This window comes from Pollicipes pollicipes, unplaced genomic scaffold (assembly GCF_011947565.3).
Source record: "Pollicipes pollicipes isolate AB1234 unplaced genomic scaffold, Ppol_2.1 Scaffold_2555;HRSCAF=2994_pilon_pilon_pilon, whole genome shotgun sequence".
NCBI classification, from domain to species: Eukaryota; Metazoa; Arthropoda; class Thecostraca; order Pollicipedomorpha; family Pollicipedidae; genus Pollicipes; species Pollicipes pollicipes.
The window spans coordinates 70,403-87,780 of NW_023596136.1; the positions used below are offsets into that span (position 1 = coordinate 70,403).

The 17,378-nt window shown below is 49.3% G+C and overlaps 1 protein-coding gene across 1 annotated transcript; it reads right to left on the reverse strand.

Annotated features, from left to right (window-relative positions):
• Positions 1-796: 796 nt before the first annotated feature.
• On the reverse strand, positions 797-17,150 carry LOC119107105 (dehydrogenase/reductase SDR family member 11-like). Its single transcript, XM_037230480.1, has 4 exons — positions 17,093-17,150; positions 7,651-7,778; positions 2,985-3,413; positions 797-865 (listed from the first exon to the last, which is right to left on the reverse strand). The coding sequence occupies exons 1-4, from the start codon at positions 17,148-17,150 to the stop codon at positions 797-799; spliced, it is 684 nt and encodes a 227-aa protein (XP_037086375.1).
• Positions 17,151-17,378: the final 228 nt, after the last annotated feature.

A 17,378-nucleotide genomic window follows, 5' to 3' on the forward strand; every position in this document is an offset into this window, starting at 1 on the left:
TTGCTCACAAATCAATTGGAATATATTTTTTTACAAACGAGGTGCGATTGTGAGGTTCTGTGAAAGCAGTAGCGGTGTTACAGTCTGCCCCATGATTCCAGCACTGGAGCTGGACGTTCCCGTAGAGAAACACAGACAGGCTGCAGTTCTACCCAAAGGTCTTTTACCATAAATGCTCGTTGATAAACCCCACAACGGCCGCCGCCTAAATATACAAAAGTGCGTCACGTGCGTGCGCGCATGAACGTGGCCATCTGCCTTGTCCCCCATTCTTCACTGCGTGCTGTTGCGGAAAGGACTGAGCATAATATCTTCGATCTGAAACAAAAATCATGTTTATCACTTCTCAAAAGTCCATGCAAAATTTCAGTTGTCGAATGGTAAAGTTCTTTTTGTATGTGACCCCACCAGAGCTATGCTGTAGAAATGCATGCCTGCTGCTCATTTCGGTTCCCTATCGATATCCGATATTCAACTGCGTCACACGCTTAGGCGAGTGTTGTATCATATAGCCTGGAAAAGTTATGTACGGTTGTTCTCGGGAGATGAGGCAAATTGTGTGTGCATTACACGATTACCCGAACTTCCACATAATGTATGCCGCTCGAATTCGCTCAAACGCCATGCACTCGTAGCTGTCGAATCATGAACGAAGGCGCCGGCCGTCCTCGGTCCCTGGCTTTCGACGCTTCGTACGAGGCCGGTGATGACGTACCCGGACAGACTTAGGAGCGGACATGATACAGACGACAGCGTCGGCGACAACGCTCGGGTCCATTCCCACTTCCATCAACTTTCAGGCCTCTTGCTTGTCGGCTAACATGCGGTTGGCAATGTCCGTGTTCACAAGGCCGGGCGAGATTTGCTGAAAATGCATGATACCAATCATAACCTCATTTCTGCGCGGATGTAGGGGAATGTAATAGTCCTAAACCGTGAGATTTCCGTCTGTAGCTTTTTAGGCATTTGAATAAGGGTTTCCAGTGACTTCTAGCCATTCTTTCAACGTACGCAAAATGGCATGGCCCTGGAGTGGTCACTAGCAGCGCTTGACCATCTTTCATTTAGGCTCTTCACAAATTGTAAATCAGCCGTCGATGTAGAATGGATCACTTTCTTCAAGCAAGTTAACGTGGCTTATGTGTGTTAGAGTGATGTTCTATAACGCGTGTGAATGGTGCGAAGACGTCAGGTGGTAAGTTTGCCTCGCGTTAGCTAAACTTTCAATATACTGGGGACAGGATTTTGGTCTTGTAATTTTCTCAAGTCTTGACTCAGACTTCCAGAAGGCCCTGTGTCGATTCCTTGTAATGCGTAGGAGGTTTGCCTATTATGGTACTTTAAATCACGCTGCGATGCGTATTCGATGTTTTTGAGGCCAGTGCCTCGTCATGTGGCAGTCACACGATTTTGATTTAATGTACTTGAAGGTTATAATTGGCCAAAGATTTGGTAGCTTTCCAAGTATTTTACAACCGTTCGCGCCCTAGTTCTTATTGAGGTGAGAGCTTTAACACGTGCCCGGGGGGGTCAAATTGCCCCCCGAAGGTTTTCCGGAATGGTTTCCAAACGGCGCGGCGTAGCCGTGCCAAATTTTGCGTAGCTCTAGACAATTGAATAGCAGATCGTTTGGCATAACAAATTTAGATGTAGCTTGCAAAGTCGCTGACCTGTGGCAGGTCAAAGTCAGGCCATGGTTTCAGCGAAGGTATTTTCTAGGGAATCCTTCAATCTGATCCAACAACGGAGTGTTAGACGAAGTCATACATCTCTGGGACGCTTTCTTAGGCAACACAACAGTTGAATGAGCAAATTACATTGACCTAAGGTCAGGTATGAAGGTCACACCCAGGTCAAAACCAACCTGTTTTGTTACTCTAGGGCTTGCTGTATGGGATAGTTTCTGGTGCTCATTTCGAGTTTATTGATAGCAGAAACCGCATTATACATCTTCCACGGACTTCTTAGAGGTCATAATAGATCATTGACCTAAAATGACCCTGGTCAACATTTTGTTTTAGGAACATACTGCCTAGCGTAATCGTTGTCGCTTAGCCAAATGCAAAACTCAAAGCAATCTTGTATGATTTTGGTCAGCTTGGCCTCAAAAAGGTCGAACAAGGTCACTGACCTTGAATGAGAATGTGACCTTTTGCTTAGCAACGACTATCTATGTTCTGGGGCGCTTTGGAGACCAACCTGGAACTTGACCTTGGTTGACCTGCTTGACCGGGAGGTCATGACCTAGGAACCTGAAACTTTGGCCTCAGTGAGTTCGCGTGCAGATTAAGACATTCTGTAAACTTGATGTCTCTAGCTTTCTAAGTTCCTGAGACTTCAGAGGGGCAAATTGACCCCCACCCGCACCCGAGCGAAGGGTGTCTAGCCGGCCACCTGGGCGCGTGTTAAGTAATAACTGAGACATGGCATTTGCGTGACATTACCTTCCCAATTGTACTCACAGACGTCACCCTTGCAATGCCGTTCGTTTGCTCTAAAGTGGCAAACGCTTACCTCAGAGAGGAGCGCTCGTTGGAGATAGCTGGTGGGCCGACCCACTCATAAGATACGATTATTACGGGGTTGACTGATCCGGGTGTCATCCCCAGCCCAGCCGTCGCATCCGCATAGGAATGGCGTCAGTCACGAACGGACCTATGCGGTGTCTTGCAAGGCGTAAGAGAGTGATTACAGGTTCTGATGCGTCATACAGGCTTACCCAGAGGGATTCGATAATAACCGCGTCTCCTTGGCATCAACCAGCGAGTAAAGCTGGACGAAACTTCGTAGTCGAAGTTTCCTTTTACAGGTTAATCTGCCAATCCAACCACCTACCATCCCGTAATCCCCCGTGCTTGTGTTGTGTTTTGTCAGATATAATGTATCACACGTCATCTTGACACATGCAACGGCAGCGTACTAGGGTCAGAGTGCGAATATGAAAACCGCAGCGACAGATGCATCATGGTGGCCCGGGTACGTACCGCGACCCTGATCCGCATCTTCTTAGCAGCCACCTCCTGGCGCAGGCTCTCCGTCAGCGCAGTCACGGCGTACTTGGTCGCCGTGCAGAAGTGGAGATCGGGCCAGTCGTCCACGCAGTGTCCGGCGCGGCTGCAGATGTTGATCACCTGGGCCTCGCTAACTTCGCAGGCGGCCATGTTGTTGACGGCCAGCTGAGCGCAGTGCGCGAGCGCCAGCACGTTGACGTCCAGCATGGCGCGCCATTTCTCTGCCGAACCATCCAGCAGCCAGCGGCCGAAGTTGAGGTCGGCATTGTTGATCAAGACATCCTCGCCGCCGAACTGTTGCTCGATGGTGCGGAACATAGCGTCGACCTGGTCCAGCTGGCTGAGATCGCAGCGCATGGCCGTCAAGGAGCCGGCGCAGCCCTGCAGCTCGGCGGCCATCTCCTGCAACGGTCAGACCGGAGCACACCCCGTCATCGGAACCTGCCCGTCACATGGCCCGAGTGAAGACCACCTCGCTCGCTGGTGCAGACAGCGCCGGCGCCTTCACACACCTCTGAACGGCACATGACCGACTCCTAAATTAGATTGTAAAGGAATTCGAAGCCACTGGAAAAGTCTTACCCTTAATAATTTCTCGAACAACTGTGTACCAGTTGCAAAAAGATAACTTATCAACCCCACCAACTGCAGAAAGGCATATGATCACAGTTTTGTCATATCATGTTGACATACTGTGCAAATGTATGTCAGAAATATTGTGTTGCAATGTGGAGATGCGATAGCTTGCAAGTTCCAGGCATTTCATGTGAGCCATGGCGAGGGCGACAATGTCTTGCAGATTGAAGAGCGGATGGCTGCCAGAACATTTAATCATTCTTCGGTATTTTTACGGGAATAACACCATTACCGGGTACATCATATTACACGTATTATCTACGGCACCTTCGCATTTCCCTGCATCTGCACGTCACCAAAGCAAGTTCATGAAACACCCACAGTGTGCACGCAACGGCTAGCCAATCAAGTGCGATGCAAGAGATGCATGGATTGGGAGGACATTGAGAGCCTTGATTCGCTTGTGCCAACCTTGAGCATAAATTATGTCTAGTCTTGAATCTCCGTGGAACTCATCGAACGACAAACTTGTGATTTCAGTAAACTGCATAACAACCTAAACAAATACAGCAGACGAAAATATTGCTCTGGGTAGTAGTGACTTTGATTGTGCTACAACGACATTATGCAGAAATGGCAGTGCTGCTATCACGTCAGATGTGGCAAGCAGATCAACATCTGACAAAGGGAGAGTATCCATTAAGAAAAGACACATACTACTGGCTTTGCACATTGTGAGTTTTTCGGATATCTAGTAATATACCAGGAGCTGGTCAAAAGGAAAATAGCAGGCGGTCATTGAATGTTATTGGAAATATTCCAGCTTATATAGCTCACAAATGTATTTCAGTGATTTTCAGACATCTCCTTTTCACCCGTCCCTCCTGGTACACATGTCGAATGTTTGTTATTGGGCGTGAGAATCCAGAATTTGAAAAGGAGGCGTCATACTGTGAGCATTAGATGACGATATCCGAACTTTCCATGCAGCGGCGCAACCAGAATTGCGACGAGGGTTACCATGATTTGCAGCGTGGCGATTTTTTACGAGCTAGTCTCAGCCTCATTGACAGTCTCTACGCACTGCGAACGAACTTACAGACCACCACAAACGATGAAATGGACAAACGCCTGGCGCCTCAATGAGCTATCCCTTTTAGTTTACCCTGGTGTTTGCCTGCGAGCTATCGCTCTTTTTTGCCCTGGTGTTTGCCCTGGTATTTGCCTGTGAGCTATCGCTCTTAGTTTGCCCTGGTGTTTACCTGTGAGCTACCGCTCTTAGTTTGCCCTGGTGTTGGCCTGTGAGTTACCGCTCTTAGTTTGCCCTGGTGTTTGCTTGTGAGCTACCGCTCTTAGTTTGCCCTGGTGTCCTAAACAGTCGTTCAGCCGCAAACTGTAATATCCGATCGGCTGTCCGCTAGTCTTGCTGCTAAATCACTTCAAATTTGAACCAAAGTAGATTTCCTGATCACCAGATGTAGAAATTGTAGTTAGAAGTGCGGTGGTAAAAACTGCGCTCGAGCCTGAGGAGGCAGCTAAAGCCCAAGGTGAGCCCTTTTAGGACATAGGAACCGGGGGAGGGGTGACAGTGAGACAGCTCACCCTCCCCCTCCCCAATTTGAAGGGCCTGTGGATGGCCCATCCTGCTATGTTAGGGGTGAATGAAATGCTAGGTGCTAAAAAAAAGAAATGCTAGGTTAAGGGTGTTATGAACTGCAAAGGAATTATGTAAGCCTTTAAAACTCCATTTTGACCTGTAGAGGCCCCATTATGACGTTTAGAGGACTCAGTGTCAGACCTGTACAAGATTCAATATCGACTGTAGTTCTCATAATTCTGGTCTGTATAGCCCTCATTCTGACTTGTTGAAGGGTCATTACCGACTGTGGAGGGTCCATTCTGGCATGCGCAGGGGTCTATTTAGGCTTGTAGAGGGTTCACTTTTGGCTGTAAAGCGCTGATTCTGGCCCGTAGAGAAGTCATTATTAGCAGTGAAGGGCCCGTCCTGGCCTGCAAAGGCCTCATTCTGACCAGTGGAGGGCCCATTGTTGACTGCGGAGAGCCCCCTCTGGCCTGTAGGTGGTCACGCATACGCACACGCACATGCGCGAGCGAACGCACGCGCGCGCGCTCGTGTACACACAGACGCGCAAACGCACACGAACACGCACACACGCACCCACACACACGCACGCGCATACACACACGCAAATGCGCACCCACGCACCCACAACCTCGTGTTCACACACATGCTCACGCACACGCGCATGCACACGCCGATAGAAACACCCACACATGTTTTTCATTTTGACTGTGCTGTACGCGCGTTAGAACCCTCTTGGGCTCATTATGTTATGCTTAGTGATGAAGGAGCGCTATCGTGGCTCCGATGGGCCGGAAAGCCCGTGCTGTCGACCCCGTCGGTCATGAATGCAGGGTCCGCGCATCCATGCCAGAGACCACCCCGAGCGATCGCCCCTCGTGGGGAGGGACGGAACCCTGCGCGATCGCCCCTCGTGGGGAGGGACGGAACCCTGCGCGATCGGCTCCTCGTGGGGGACGGGACCCTGCGCGATCGGTCCCTTGTGGGGGACGGGGCCCTGCGCTATCGGCCCGTCCGGCCGGTTTGCAGGGTCTGTAGGGAAAACACTGACGCCATTGGTCCCGTCGGACAAAACATCAGAGATCTATCTAATCACGGATGCTCCCCCCCCCCTACGGTCTGGAATTGCGACCGCAGTACTCAGGTGCTAACATGACATTCTTAACTGAGGTGCTAACATGTCCTTCCATAATTTAGGTCCCAGACGAGAAGTGATAAAACGTCGACAGTTACCGATTAGCGATGTTTTATCGAGGTATTTTATTTGCCTTGTGTTATGATGAACGTCTTCTTGGGCTTTACACGCAGCGTGAAAGGGTACTGGGAACAGCTTGGCTTGGAATCTATGCATGACATTGAACACTTGATATTTTGCAATATCCTCCAACTTTAACATCCTGAACCATTGGGGTGAAGTTTATAGCTATGAGGAGAATGCGAATGTTCAATCAGTCGTACTGGTCTTTTCTGCACAACAATAGATTTGCTGAATTGATTGGCATAATTCACTCCTCATTAAACTTCATATATATATATATATATATATATATATATATATATATATATATATATATATATATGCTCCTGATGACTATGTAGCAAGTGCAGTTAATATGACCTGTAAATCTCCGAGTTTAATCGATTATGACTCCAGGTCATCCCACCTCATTTTTCCTGAATCGGAAAGCTGCTATTCTTCGCTTCAAGTTTGAGACTTCAAATCATCTGTATTTCAATAAAAACTCCGCAGCAGTAAGAGCACGGATCAAAAGCAAACAGTTGGATGTTAATATGTCACACGTGACGTCATTTTGCTTCACAAGACGTCACCTGCTGGGTGCTATACGTCACAATCGGCCAAGTCGCCATGCTTTGTGTTCAGCTCCCATCCTCTGCACACCTTGTCGGTCTAATTTGCTTAGTTTTGTCTCAGTTCATCACCACTATTATATATCATCAGTACATCAGTTTGCATTCTCTGCATGCTCGCAGATCAATGCAGTCGACTTGGATGCGAGGAACGCAGTCTGGTCGGCCGCCCCGAGTCGCTACTGTGGTCAACACGTCATCGTATAGGAAGTCACGGATGGGGCAAACCCATACGAACATCGGTATGGGAAGGGTAGCGAGCTGCGATGTGTAAGGAGTTAAGTGAAATACGGGTGTGGTGTCCACGCTTAAAACGACAGCAATAAATAATACCGCAAAATGTTATTGTTTGAGCTTCGTTCACGCACAATTGGCTCTATTCGTCCCGCTTTGACTAAAATCAGCACAAGAAAGGACGTTTGTTGTAAAATACCAAGAAAGTTTTCTTACTATTCTCTAATATACTCAGTCAACATCATGCCTGTGTTTGGCCGTCTGTGTGTACACATTTCAATGGATCAGTCGTGGTTTTGCAAACTTCATTCGCAACTAAAGCGGCACTGAGCGAGTGTCTGCTCTGTGCTCACAAACCTTGATCCGTTCGTCGTTTCTGGCGCAACCGACCACCGTCATGCCCTGCTTCACCAGCTCCCGACAGATGGCAGCACCGATACCGGAGCTGGCACCGGTTACCAGCGTGACATGACCCGTCCATCGGTCTATGGCGCGGCAACAGGATCTCGTGGAAGAAAAAGCACCATGTCAAACCATGCATGGGTAACAATTAAAGAACAGATTGGGACCAGTGTGGTGATGTTTAAATATAGATATAGATATAGATATAGATAGATAGATAGATAGATAGATAGATAGATATATAGATATAGACATATATATATATATAGATAGATAGATAGACAGATAGAGAGAGAGAGGCAGAGAGAGAGAGAGAATGAGAGGAGAGAGAGAGAGAGGAAGAGAGCAGAGATGATCGAGTTGAGAGAGAGAGAGAGATATATATATATATATATATAATATATATATATTATATTATATATATATATATATATATATATGCATACATATATATGTATATGTATATTTATTGTATATTATACTAAGTTTTATACATAGATGATATGCATACGTGTGTGTGTGGTGTGTGTGTGTGTGTGTGTGTGTGTTGTGTGTGTGTGTGCGGCGCGGCGCCTCCACCCGCTATGACCTGCCGACTTGGCCACAAAATGCTAACAAATTAAACGGACCAAATCCATTTTGCCGCTTCTGCGTGCGTGCGCGTGCAATCGCATGCTTTAAGCACCACTATTCCCTTTCGCTTTCTCGTCAAGACGTGCCAATTACTTGTCCCCCCAAGCCCTATCTACCAAGACATGGCCGCGGTTTTGAACGGATATGAACGAACATTTTCAGGCCGCCCGTGCAAAACCAATGACCTGAAACGGCCCTTCCGGCACGTGCCACGCCCGAATCCCGGACTGCAGTGATTCGCGAGCTTGCTGTGTGAGCCCGTCACGTGCGTCCGCGAGTCGCGCTCAAATTTCGCCATTCAGCAACCCAACGTTCGGTCAGGCACGATGTAACGCAAGATGCGACGGTCGGATGGACGGACGTACAGACGGACCCTGACCGAAGAAGTGTGCAGATGTGCAGCGGGCAACGGGCCAGCTTTGGTTCACATCAGAGATGCAGTTTTCTGCGCAGTTGGGGCTTTTTCTACGCAGTTGCCCCCCCCCCCCCAATTGGGTTTCAGGCACCCTTACTTTGGGAGGAAAGTCGGCAATATCCAGGAGAAGCACGTTAGTTGGCATGTTTCGGGGCAGGTTGGGTTATTTTGCAATGTTCAGCCCCCACCCCACCCCTAATTCATTTTGCAAAACTACGCCCTTGGCTCATATTTCATTACATTACCTGCGTCCGCACTCGCTACTTTGACGTTACCTGTGGTCGTATTACAAAGTTTGTGAAACATCAAGTAGATTCTTTAAAAAAAAACGCTACAAAACACTTGCTCTTCTCTTAGCCATAATTTTCTCTATTCACATCAATGCCAGAGCAAAATTGAGTGCCAACTTTGCACAAATTTTTCCATAACTTATAACTAAAATGCTGAAAAATGTTAACACGTGGGATACGGGTGGCAATTTTATGCCAATGGGCAACGTGTATGTACGGGCAAGGTCCCATGGGTGGCACGTGCATTGGCAAAGGAAATGTTACACGCGAAGGCCTTTACGTGCAGCCCCTCCTGTCGAGCTTCAATCACGCTGCACAGTGTCCTAGAATTGCTGACTTTGGGTGTAAACTAACACCCTATGAGGAGGAATTTATTTCTCCTGCCTGACATTGTCTAGTCGCACATGTCAAACCCCTATTTCCCTTCCTGAAGTTTTCAGATGTCATCCAAAACCGAGCTGACTTGAAACCACCAAGCATAAACGAGGCTACACAGAACCTGGACACCTACGGCTATGTCCTGCCTCACCTACATCTGAATCATGTCTATGTATGCACAGAGCAAGGGCGCCAGTTGCTTCCAAGTCCAAGAATCCCAGCGACCCCAGCCGCTTACACGCATAAAGTTTGGTTTGTTTACAAAATGCACCACAATCTGCAGCTGTGCACAAAATGCAAGGTTTTCACTCATCCCCATCTTTTTTTGGTCTCACCACCACACCACGAAAGCAGAGCCTGGTGCAAATACCAGCAAGGCCTGGTAGAGAATTTTACTCCACGTATCTCTTTTCCCCGAGGAAACTTGACCACTAAATTGCAGCACTTCCAAAATGAAGGAGTGAAAAGTTCGAGAGATGTCTTCTAAATTACAGTTACAAGATGAATATCACCATTCGAGCACTTCCATTAACATATTTTAAGTCAGATCAGCTGATTACAAAATTTTGGGGAAAGGTGTCAGTATTAATATTTAGCTAGCTACTTTTGTTTTTCTTGGTATCATGTGAGTGTGATACCGCTTAGCTCTTCCTTCCTTTTCGACTGACTTAAGAGGTACCATCTGCTGCTTCAAATTTTGACCAATTTCTCTGCAAGATGCTCCAATTGCAAACTTGTAAATATTTCATGTATAAATTGGATGAATTCGCCAGCCGCCCAAACATGTTTGATATGCACCCAAGCGTGAACAATTCACGGGGAATAAAGGAGACAATGTGAGGCACGAAACTTATTTTCATCACCATTTTTGCCCCATTAGACCCTCGGTTACTACCCTTCTCTTGGTTCATGGCGGTGCTCAATAATGATAAATCTAAGCCTTTTGAGTGTCTGCCTCACCATGCTACCTGGCAAGGCCATGCTAATGCTACCATACAGAGCCTTGGGGCAGACCTGACGCATCCAACACAGAAGTGTTTGATGGCGAAATTCTGTCCTCTGTAGATGTTTATCATGCACACCTCTTACTTGTTTCGCATTTTAGTCTCGTAGGCTGGTGGGCATGATTGATATTTATATTTGGGGGTGAGTGAGATGACTCTTCTGCCAGCAGACCATGCAAAATGTCCTGACATTTTGGTTTTTGGGGAGGAGGAAGAAGCCAGTAAGTCTCCTGTGGACCAAGTACTTGCCTACCTCACCTGCTTTTAACACGTGATTGGTAACTAGAATTTGCCGTTTTCTGTTTTAATTGAGTGCTTTATGCTTATTGAATTTTCTGTGGTTAATTTCTTGTTGAATTCCTTTGCTTTGTTTGCTTTCAAAGTGCTGTGGAAGACAATTGAAAAGTGCAGCATCAAATTATTGGTGTCAATAGTTTGTTATGCTCATAATACTGTCATGAAATAACTATGCCTTAACACGCGCCCGGTTGGCCGGCTAGATACCCTTCGCTCGGGTGGGGGGGGGGGGGGCAATTTGTCCCCACCCTCCCTCTGAGATCTCGGGAACTAAAAAAGCTAGAGATATCAAATTTACAGGGTGTCTTGAACTAAACGTGAACTCATTTAGTTTAAGGTTTCAGCTTCCTAGGTCATGATCTTCAGGTCAACAAAGGTCAAACAAGGTCAAATTCCAGGCTGGTTTCCAAAGCGCCTCCCAGAACCTAATCAACTGTGTCGAAGTAAAGAGTCACAAGCTCATTTGAGTTCATTGACCCTGTTTGACCCTTTGAAGGTCATGGTGACCAAATAATGCAAGACCGCTCTGAGTTTTGCATTTGAATAAGCGACAAAGATTATGCTAGGCAGTATGTTCCTGAAACAAAAAATTGACCCGGGTCATCTTAGGTCATTGGCCTGTTCTGACCTTTAAGAAGTCAATTGAAGATGTATAATGCAGTTCCTGCTGTCAATAAATTCGAAATAAGCACCAGAAACTATCGCATACAGCCAGCCCTAGAGAAATAAATCAGGTTGGTTTTGACAATGGTCTAGCCTTCATACCTGACCTAAGGTCAATGTAATTTACTCACTGAATGTTTGTGGTGCCTAAGAAAACATATCTGAGAAGTATGTCTTCGTCAAACACTTCGTTGTTGGATCAGGTTGAGGGATTCCCTGGAATTGCTTTCGCTGAAACCATGGGTTGACTTTGACCTGTCATAGGTCAGCGACCTCACAAGGTACATATAAAATTTGTATGTCAAACGATCCGCTATGCGATTTTCTAAACCCATGCAAAATTTGGCACGGCTACGCCGCGCCGTTTAGAAACCATTCGGGAAAAGCCCTCGGGGAGTCAATTTGCCCCCCCCCCCCATCCGAGCTCGTGTTAATATATTCTGTTTTACTTGAATGGCCTAAGATGTTAAAAAACGAAATCGTTTTGTCAGGTTCCGGATGTTACGTCCATGCCACCTTGAAATAACTGTCTTTGTTTGCTGAAGCATCAGTCACGAGCTCATAAGTTTCACCTTTTGTTAATTGATTTTTTTCACTCCCGCACAGCCTTTTGCGGTGAAATTTTTCACTCCCACCCTAGTTCAAATGAGTTTCTAGCTCCCTGACGCTCCATCAATGCCCCGCCACTCGTGCACAACGTATTTTATGGACGGCGTATAGGCACAAATGCGCGCACTCAAATACCTTGCAGGAGCTAAAGGAGCAAGGGAACACAGATACACTGACACTCACGGTGAGCGGGAAGGAACGAAACAGCGAGCTTGCAGCACGGAGCGGCCAAGTTTATACTGAGGCGCGCAGCCTGCGGAGAAGGGCTGCCAGTTGTGACGGCAGGTCGTCAAACTGGCGATTTTCTTGGACATTTGGCGACTGCCGATAGCATTGAAAAAGGCCGTTGATTTCTAAAAATGTCCACATAAAGTCAATTGATTATTGACAATAGCAGACCTTTTGATTGATACCGGGCCTCTCGATCTAGCAACGATTCTTCGTATTCTAAATCAGTATCTCCCATTCCAGTAACCTCCTCCTGATACATAGCGCGCGACATTCTAATCCAGAGCAGGATCTTTTCGGCTCACAAATGGGACCTCTCAAGCCAGCTGTTTTGCGCATAGCTCTCCATGATATGTGCATATATGTATTATATATATATATATATATATATATATTATATATATATATATATATATATATATGTGTGTGTGTGTGTGTGTGTGTGTGTGTGTGTGTGTGTGTGTGTGTGTGTGTGTGTGTGTGTGTGTGTGTGTGTGTGTGTGTGTGTACGTGTGTGTTTGCGTGTGTATAAGATGGAGAAACTTGACTTCTTGATCAATAAAAGTTATTCTGATTGTGATTTTGTGCCACCTAGTTAAGTGAAGAGGAGCACATTGACCTGAGTTTCGGTAACATATGTGTAGCTGAAAAAAACTTCAGTTTGGACAAAGGGGCTTCCCAGGTGTTAAGGGGCAAAAACATACTCAGCCCCGCCTGCGAAGTTGAGACAATTGCCATCTCTGCCACCCCACTGCCCACCCCCTTGCGGCGCCGCCTTGGTTCGTGGGACTATGGCCTCAAGGTTTGTATAGAAATGTAATGACGCGTTGGTGGCTTGGTCTCAGAGTGCATGCTAAAAAGTGATTGTTGGCTGCGCCGGGAGCACATGCCAAAAAGCGCAATTTCAACCCAACAGTGTCCGATTTTTTATCCGTCTTTTGCGCTGACCCTCTCTGGCTATTCACCAGCTGACCATTAAACAGCGACTGTATCCAACAGTTCACTTTTCAGGGACTTGAATCTGGTGCCACGGGACTCCAGTCCTTGACCTATACCCTCGGCCATGCGGTCAGCGGTATAAGCGGCCTCTGCAGCCAATTTCTCTCTTACATAAATACCGGCCTGCATGTCAATTATATTGGAGCTGTCAACGTGCCCTACGCATGTTAAAAAGCATCATGTAGCTTTGCCAGACGACTGGGTAAGGACTGGAAATTGCCATTCCCGGTCAGTTTGGTGGCAAAACTGGTGCTTTTCTGGACGAACATGGCGATATAAGCCCTCGGAACCAGGCAACCCTACTGCGGACCCTGGCTGACAGGTTTGGTGGAAGCTCGGAGGCGGCGGCGTCAACAGCCCCACTAGCGGATTAAAGGTGTCCCGAGCTGGGGAGAAATCGGTGTTATGAAAAATTAAAGCCGTTGCAAAGAGGTTGATTTTTCTTATGTGCTTCCTTCTTAAAGCAAGATCTAAACTGGGTGGGTATTAGCATGACATACACTGCCACTTCGGTTGTTATCATCCTTGTTGGCTGGTCCTTCGCGCATGTTTTTGCCTTGACTGGCATGCGCGGATCAAGCGCCACATGCCACTTATGACTGTTATTAGCTTAATCGTTCCTTGATTGAACGGTTAAGATAAGACACCCTACTCATGCTGAGCGCAGTGTCCGAACCGGACCGTTACATCAGCTCAGCTCAGCTGCGCGCTGCTATCTGTGCCTGGCGCCGCCCCGGAGCTCGAGTTCAAGCGGAAAGGATTTGCTCCAGCGTGGCCTGTTTCGCGCGAGTTGTTTACAGCCGTGCGAAGCCACCAGATATCCTGAGAGGTTATTTGACAAACATGCTTGTGTATGGAAGAGCAACCACCAAGGCCACCTGTAGCACGTCCCTCGGTATGGTCCAGTCTGATCCGCCCTGTTCATCGACAGACACGCCGGGCGGTTACCTGTGGCACGTCTCTCGGCGTGGTCCGGTCTGATCCGTCCTGTTCATCGACAGACGTAGCTCATGCGGCGCTGGCAACACCAACTTCCAGCGGCGCTAACAAAATCTCGACATTTTAGTATTGATTGGTACTCGTGGTACCAATCGTAGTGCCCCAGGTAGTAGCAAAAGAGTGCCCCGGTAGGTTAACGTGTGGGGCCCCGACCAGAGCGCATGGTCCTCCGACCAAACGGGAGGAGTCCTAGATCAAAGTACACGGGTTAATGCCGCTGAGCGATGGAGAATACCTGGGCAGACGAACGCATCGGGCCCTGGACAGCAGCGCAGGCTTCTCCAAGTACATGTTAAGTGCGCAAGGCCATTGCGGCGGGCCCCTATGCGATCGAGAATGCCCGGACAGGTGAAAAGAGAAGACCCCGAGAAGAGCGAAGGATCCTTCGTAATTGACATCAAAGGGAAATGGCCCAAGACCAATGTGGACAACGCTGAGCATCGAATGTCTCAGTGCGTCTACTTATATGGCTCCTTCGGGCGAAATTTCGACCAAAAAGCCTTCGGGCGAATGAGAAGCATCCGTGGAGATGCCCTGGTCGATCAAGGGTGCAGCGGCATGTTAGTAGATTGCGCCCCAATAACGTTAATAACCGCGTAGAGCCTTCAGAGGAAATCCAAAGAAGCCAGGGTAACTGTACTTCGTGGTTAACCCTATTGTTCACTTTTTTGTCGATGTTCGTATGGCTTATTTGTTTGCCGGTGCTCGCTAATCTGTTTTGCTACTGGTACCTCGTTAGTCCCTTTGTAGTCGGTCCTATTATTCACTTTATACACAATTTACCCTTTTGTCGCGCACGTCACTGTCTTCGGCGACGAAAGAGAAAATGTGGCAGTAGCTGCCCTTTGTTTTCTTCAGTTAACAACCCGACCCCCTGTGCGGTGCGACACAAGCGTGATCAGCCGCACCTCAGGACTCGGACTGTCAACCGGCTGGTTGCGGCCGAGTGGCCGGGACTAGCACTTCCGAGTTGGTCGTGCTGGTCCGGTTTGTAACTTCGGTGCCGGCATCGAGGTGATGCCGGCCCGGACTGACAGACAGGGAAGCGCGTCCAGAGAAGGACGGATCACGAATAGCAAGAAGCACCGCGCTGTCAGGTTTTACAAGTAGTATATTGGCGATAGGGATGGGCTCGACTACCACACTTGACAGAAGGAAACATCTCCCTACTTTCGGCCTTCAATATGCCAATAGCGCCCAAACAGTGGTCATACTGTCGAACGTTCTGTGGTGGGCATATCACTTATATCATTAACTAGCATTAACTGAACAGCGAAGCTGGGGGGACGAACACAGTTCTCACCCGAAGCGCAATACCACACACACAACAGCACTCGTTGGCGCCACCTATTGGTGGCCCACACTAGGTTTTGACCTCGTGCCGCTACACCACCCCCTCCCCAGACGTGTCACAATCGGAAGGTGACAAGGTGACGTCGAACGCCGTAACGCACTGGGGGGACCACTTCGCGGCCGTAGCGCGTGCGGACGGCCGGACGAGCTGGGTGCCCAGTACCGTCCTCAGTTGGCGAGGAGCACTGGGGTTTATTGGGCGGCGGCGGCGGCTGGCTTCCGGGGGGATCCGGAGGCATCCCGTCCCGCGCAGGCACGCACGGGGTAGCGTCCTGAGTTTGCCGCTCTGGCGACGGGAACAGCAGCAGCCGCGGGACATCTACAGGAACAGCGTCTGCAGCCGGCGGGCGAGCTGGCCCGGACGGCGTCTCGTAGATCGGTAGTGGATGAAGAAAAGCTGGCTTGACGCGATCGACAGACAATTTCCTCTTTGTCCTTGCGCCGGATGGTCACTGTCTTCGATGACCGCCTGCACACGTGGAATGGGCCGTCGTAGGGCGGCTCTAGCGGAATGCGTGAGGCGTCTCTCTGGACGAAAACATGGGTGCAGACCGAGAGGTCTTCAGGAATGAAGGCTTTCGTCGATGGCTGCCGGTGTGGCTGCACCGGCGGAGTTGCCGCGTGACTCGCCGAAGGAGGTCGACGTAGGACGCCGGGTCCAGCAGTACCGTGCAGGGTTGGTGACTGAGGAACTCCCCTGGAAGCCGGAGTCTTGTACCGTAGACGAGCTCCGCAGACGTGCAACCCAGGTCCTGTATTAGAGCTGAACGCACGCCCAGCAGAACCAGTGGTAGGAGATTGGTCCAACGAGTGGCCACATCTGCCGCCCGCAGAGCTGTCTTCAGCTGTCGGTGGAACCTCTCCACATGCCGTTACTCTGCGGGTGGTATCTGATGGTGTGATGCCTAGTGCAGCCAAGAAGCGCTGACAGGAGCTGCCACAGGCCGGACTCAAACTGGGCACCGGCGGTCAGTGGTGACCTGCGCCGGCAATTCCAAACCGGGCCACCCAGACGGCGACGAAGGCGCTGGCATCGTGACCGCCCGGATGTCCGCCACAGGGATTGCCCTTCTACCCACGGGTAAAACCGGTCGATGCACGTAAGGGAGGTACGTGTGACCATCCGACGGGGGCAGCGGGGGCCGACGATGTCGAATGTGGACGGCGTCAAATCGAGCGTCCGGTTGCGTGAAACAGTGTGTCGGGTGCCCGTGGTGTGCCGATGAATCTTCGCACGTTGAGACAGAGGTGCACCCGTGTCCGCTCCTTGATGTCCTAGGCGCATAGAAGGGCCACACAAAAACCGCTGGGGAGACGAGTTCTTGTGTGCCCCGAACTTCCAGATGTGCCAGGCCGTGCAGAAGCCGGAAGTACTAGGCTGCCGACGGAGGCTTTCTGGTACTAGGGGACCGGGGCCTGCCCGTAGACTCATCCACCACGAGCTGCGGCCCACTTTGTACAAGCGGAACATTCCGCAGGGCCCAGCGAGTGCGATGAGTTCATGAAGGTTGAAGGGTCGTCATCCTGACCTTGAGCGTCCGCCAAGTTATCCAGGCCGTCCAGCTGGGGCTGCGGTGCCTGCTGCATGGCGATTGTCCGCGAAAGTGCGTCAGCCACAGTGTTCTCCTTCCCTGGTACGTGCCTGACGTCAGTGGAGAACTGCCCGATGAGTCCAGTGGCCCGGATCTCCCTGGGCGAGGTAACGGTCAGAGTTTTGACCCGATCACGGACACCAGGGGCTGGTGATCCGTGAAGATGGCAAAGTTCCGACCATCGACGCTGTGCCGGAAGCGCCGGATCGCCAGGTACACGGCA

What these genes read in the sequence shown, in the direction of transcription:
- LOC119107105 (XM_037230480.1), bottom strand. Translation starts at nt 17,150, where the DNA reads ATGCAGCAGGCACCGCAGCCCCAGCTGGACGGCCTGGATAACTTGGCG. An exon ending in TAACTTGGCGGACGCTCAAG is followed by an intron (nt 7,779 to 17,092) that starts GTCAGGATGACG and finishes GCCGCGCCATAG; the next exon opens with ACCGATGGACGGGTCATGTC. An exon ending in AGATGCGGATCAGGGTCGCG is followed by an intron (nt 866 to 2,984) that starts GTACGTACCCGG and finishes ATGCATTTTCAG; the next exon opens with CAAATCTCGCCCGGCCTTGT.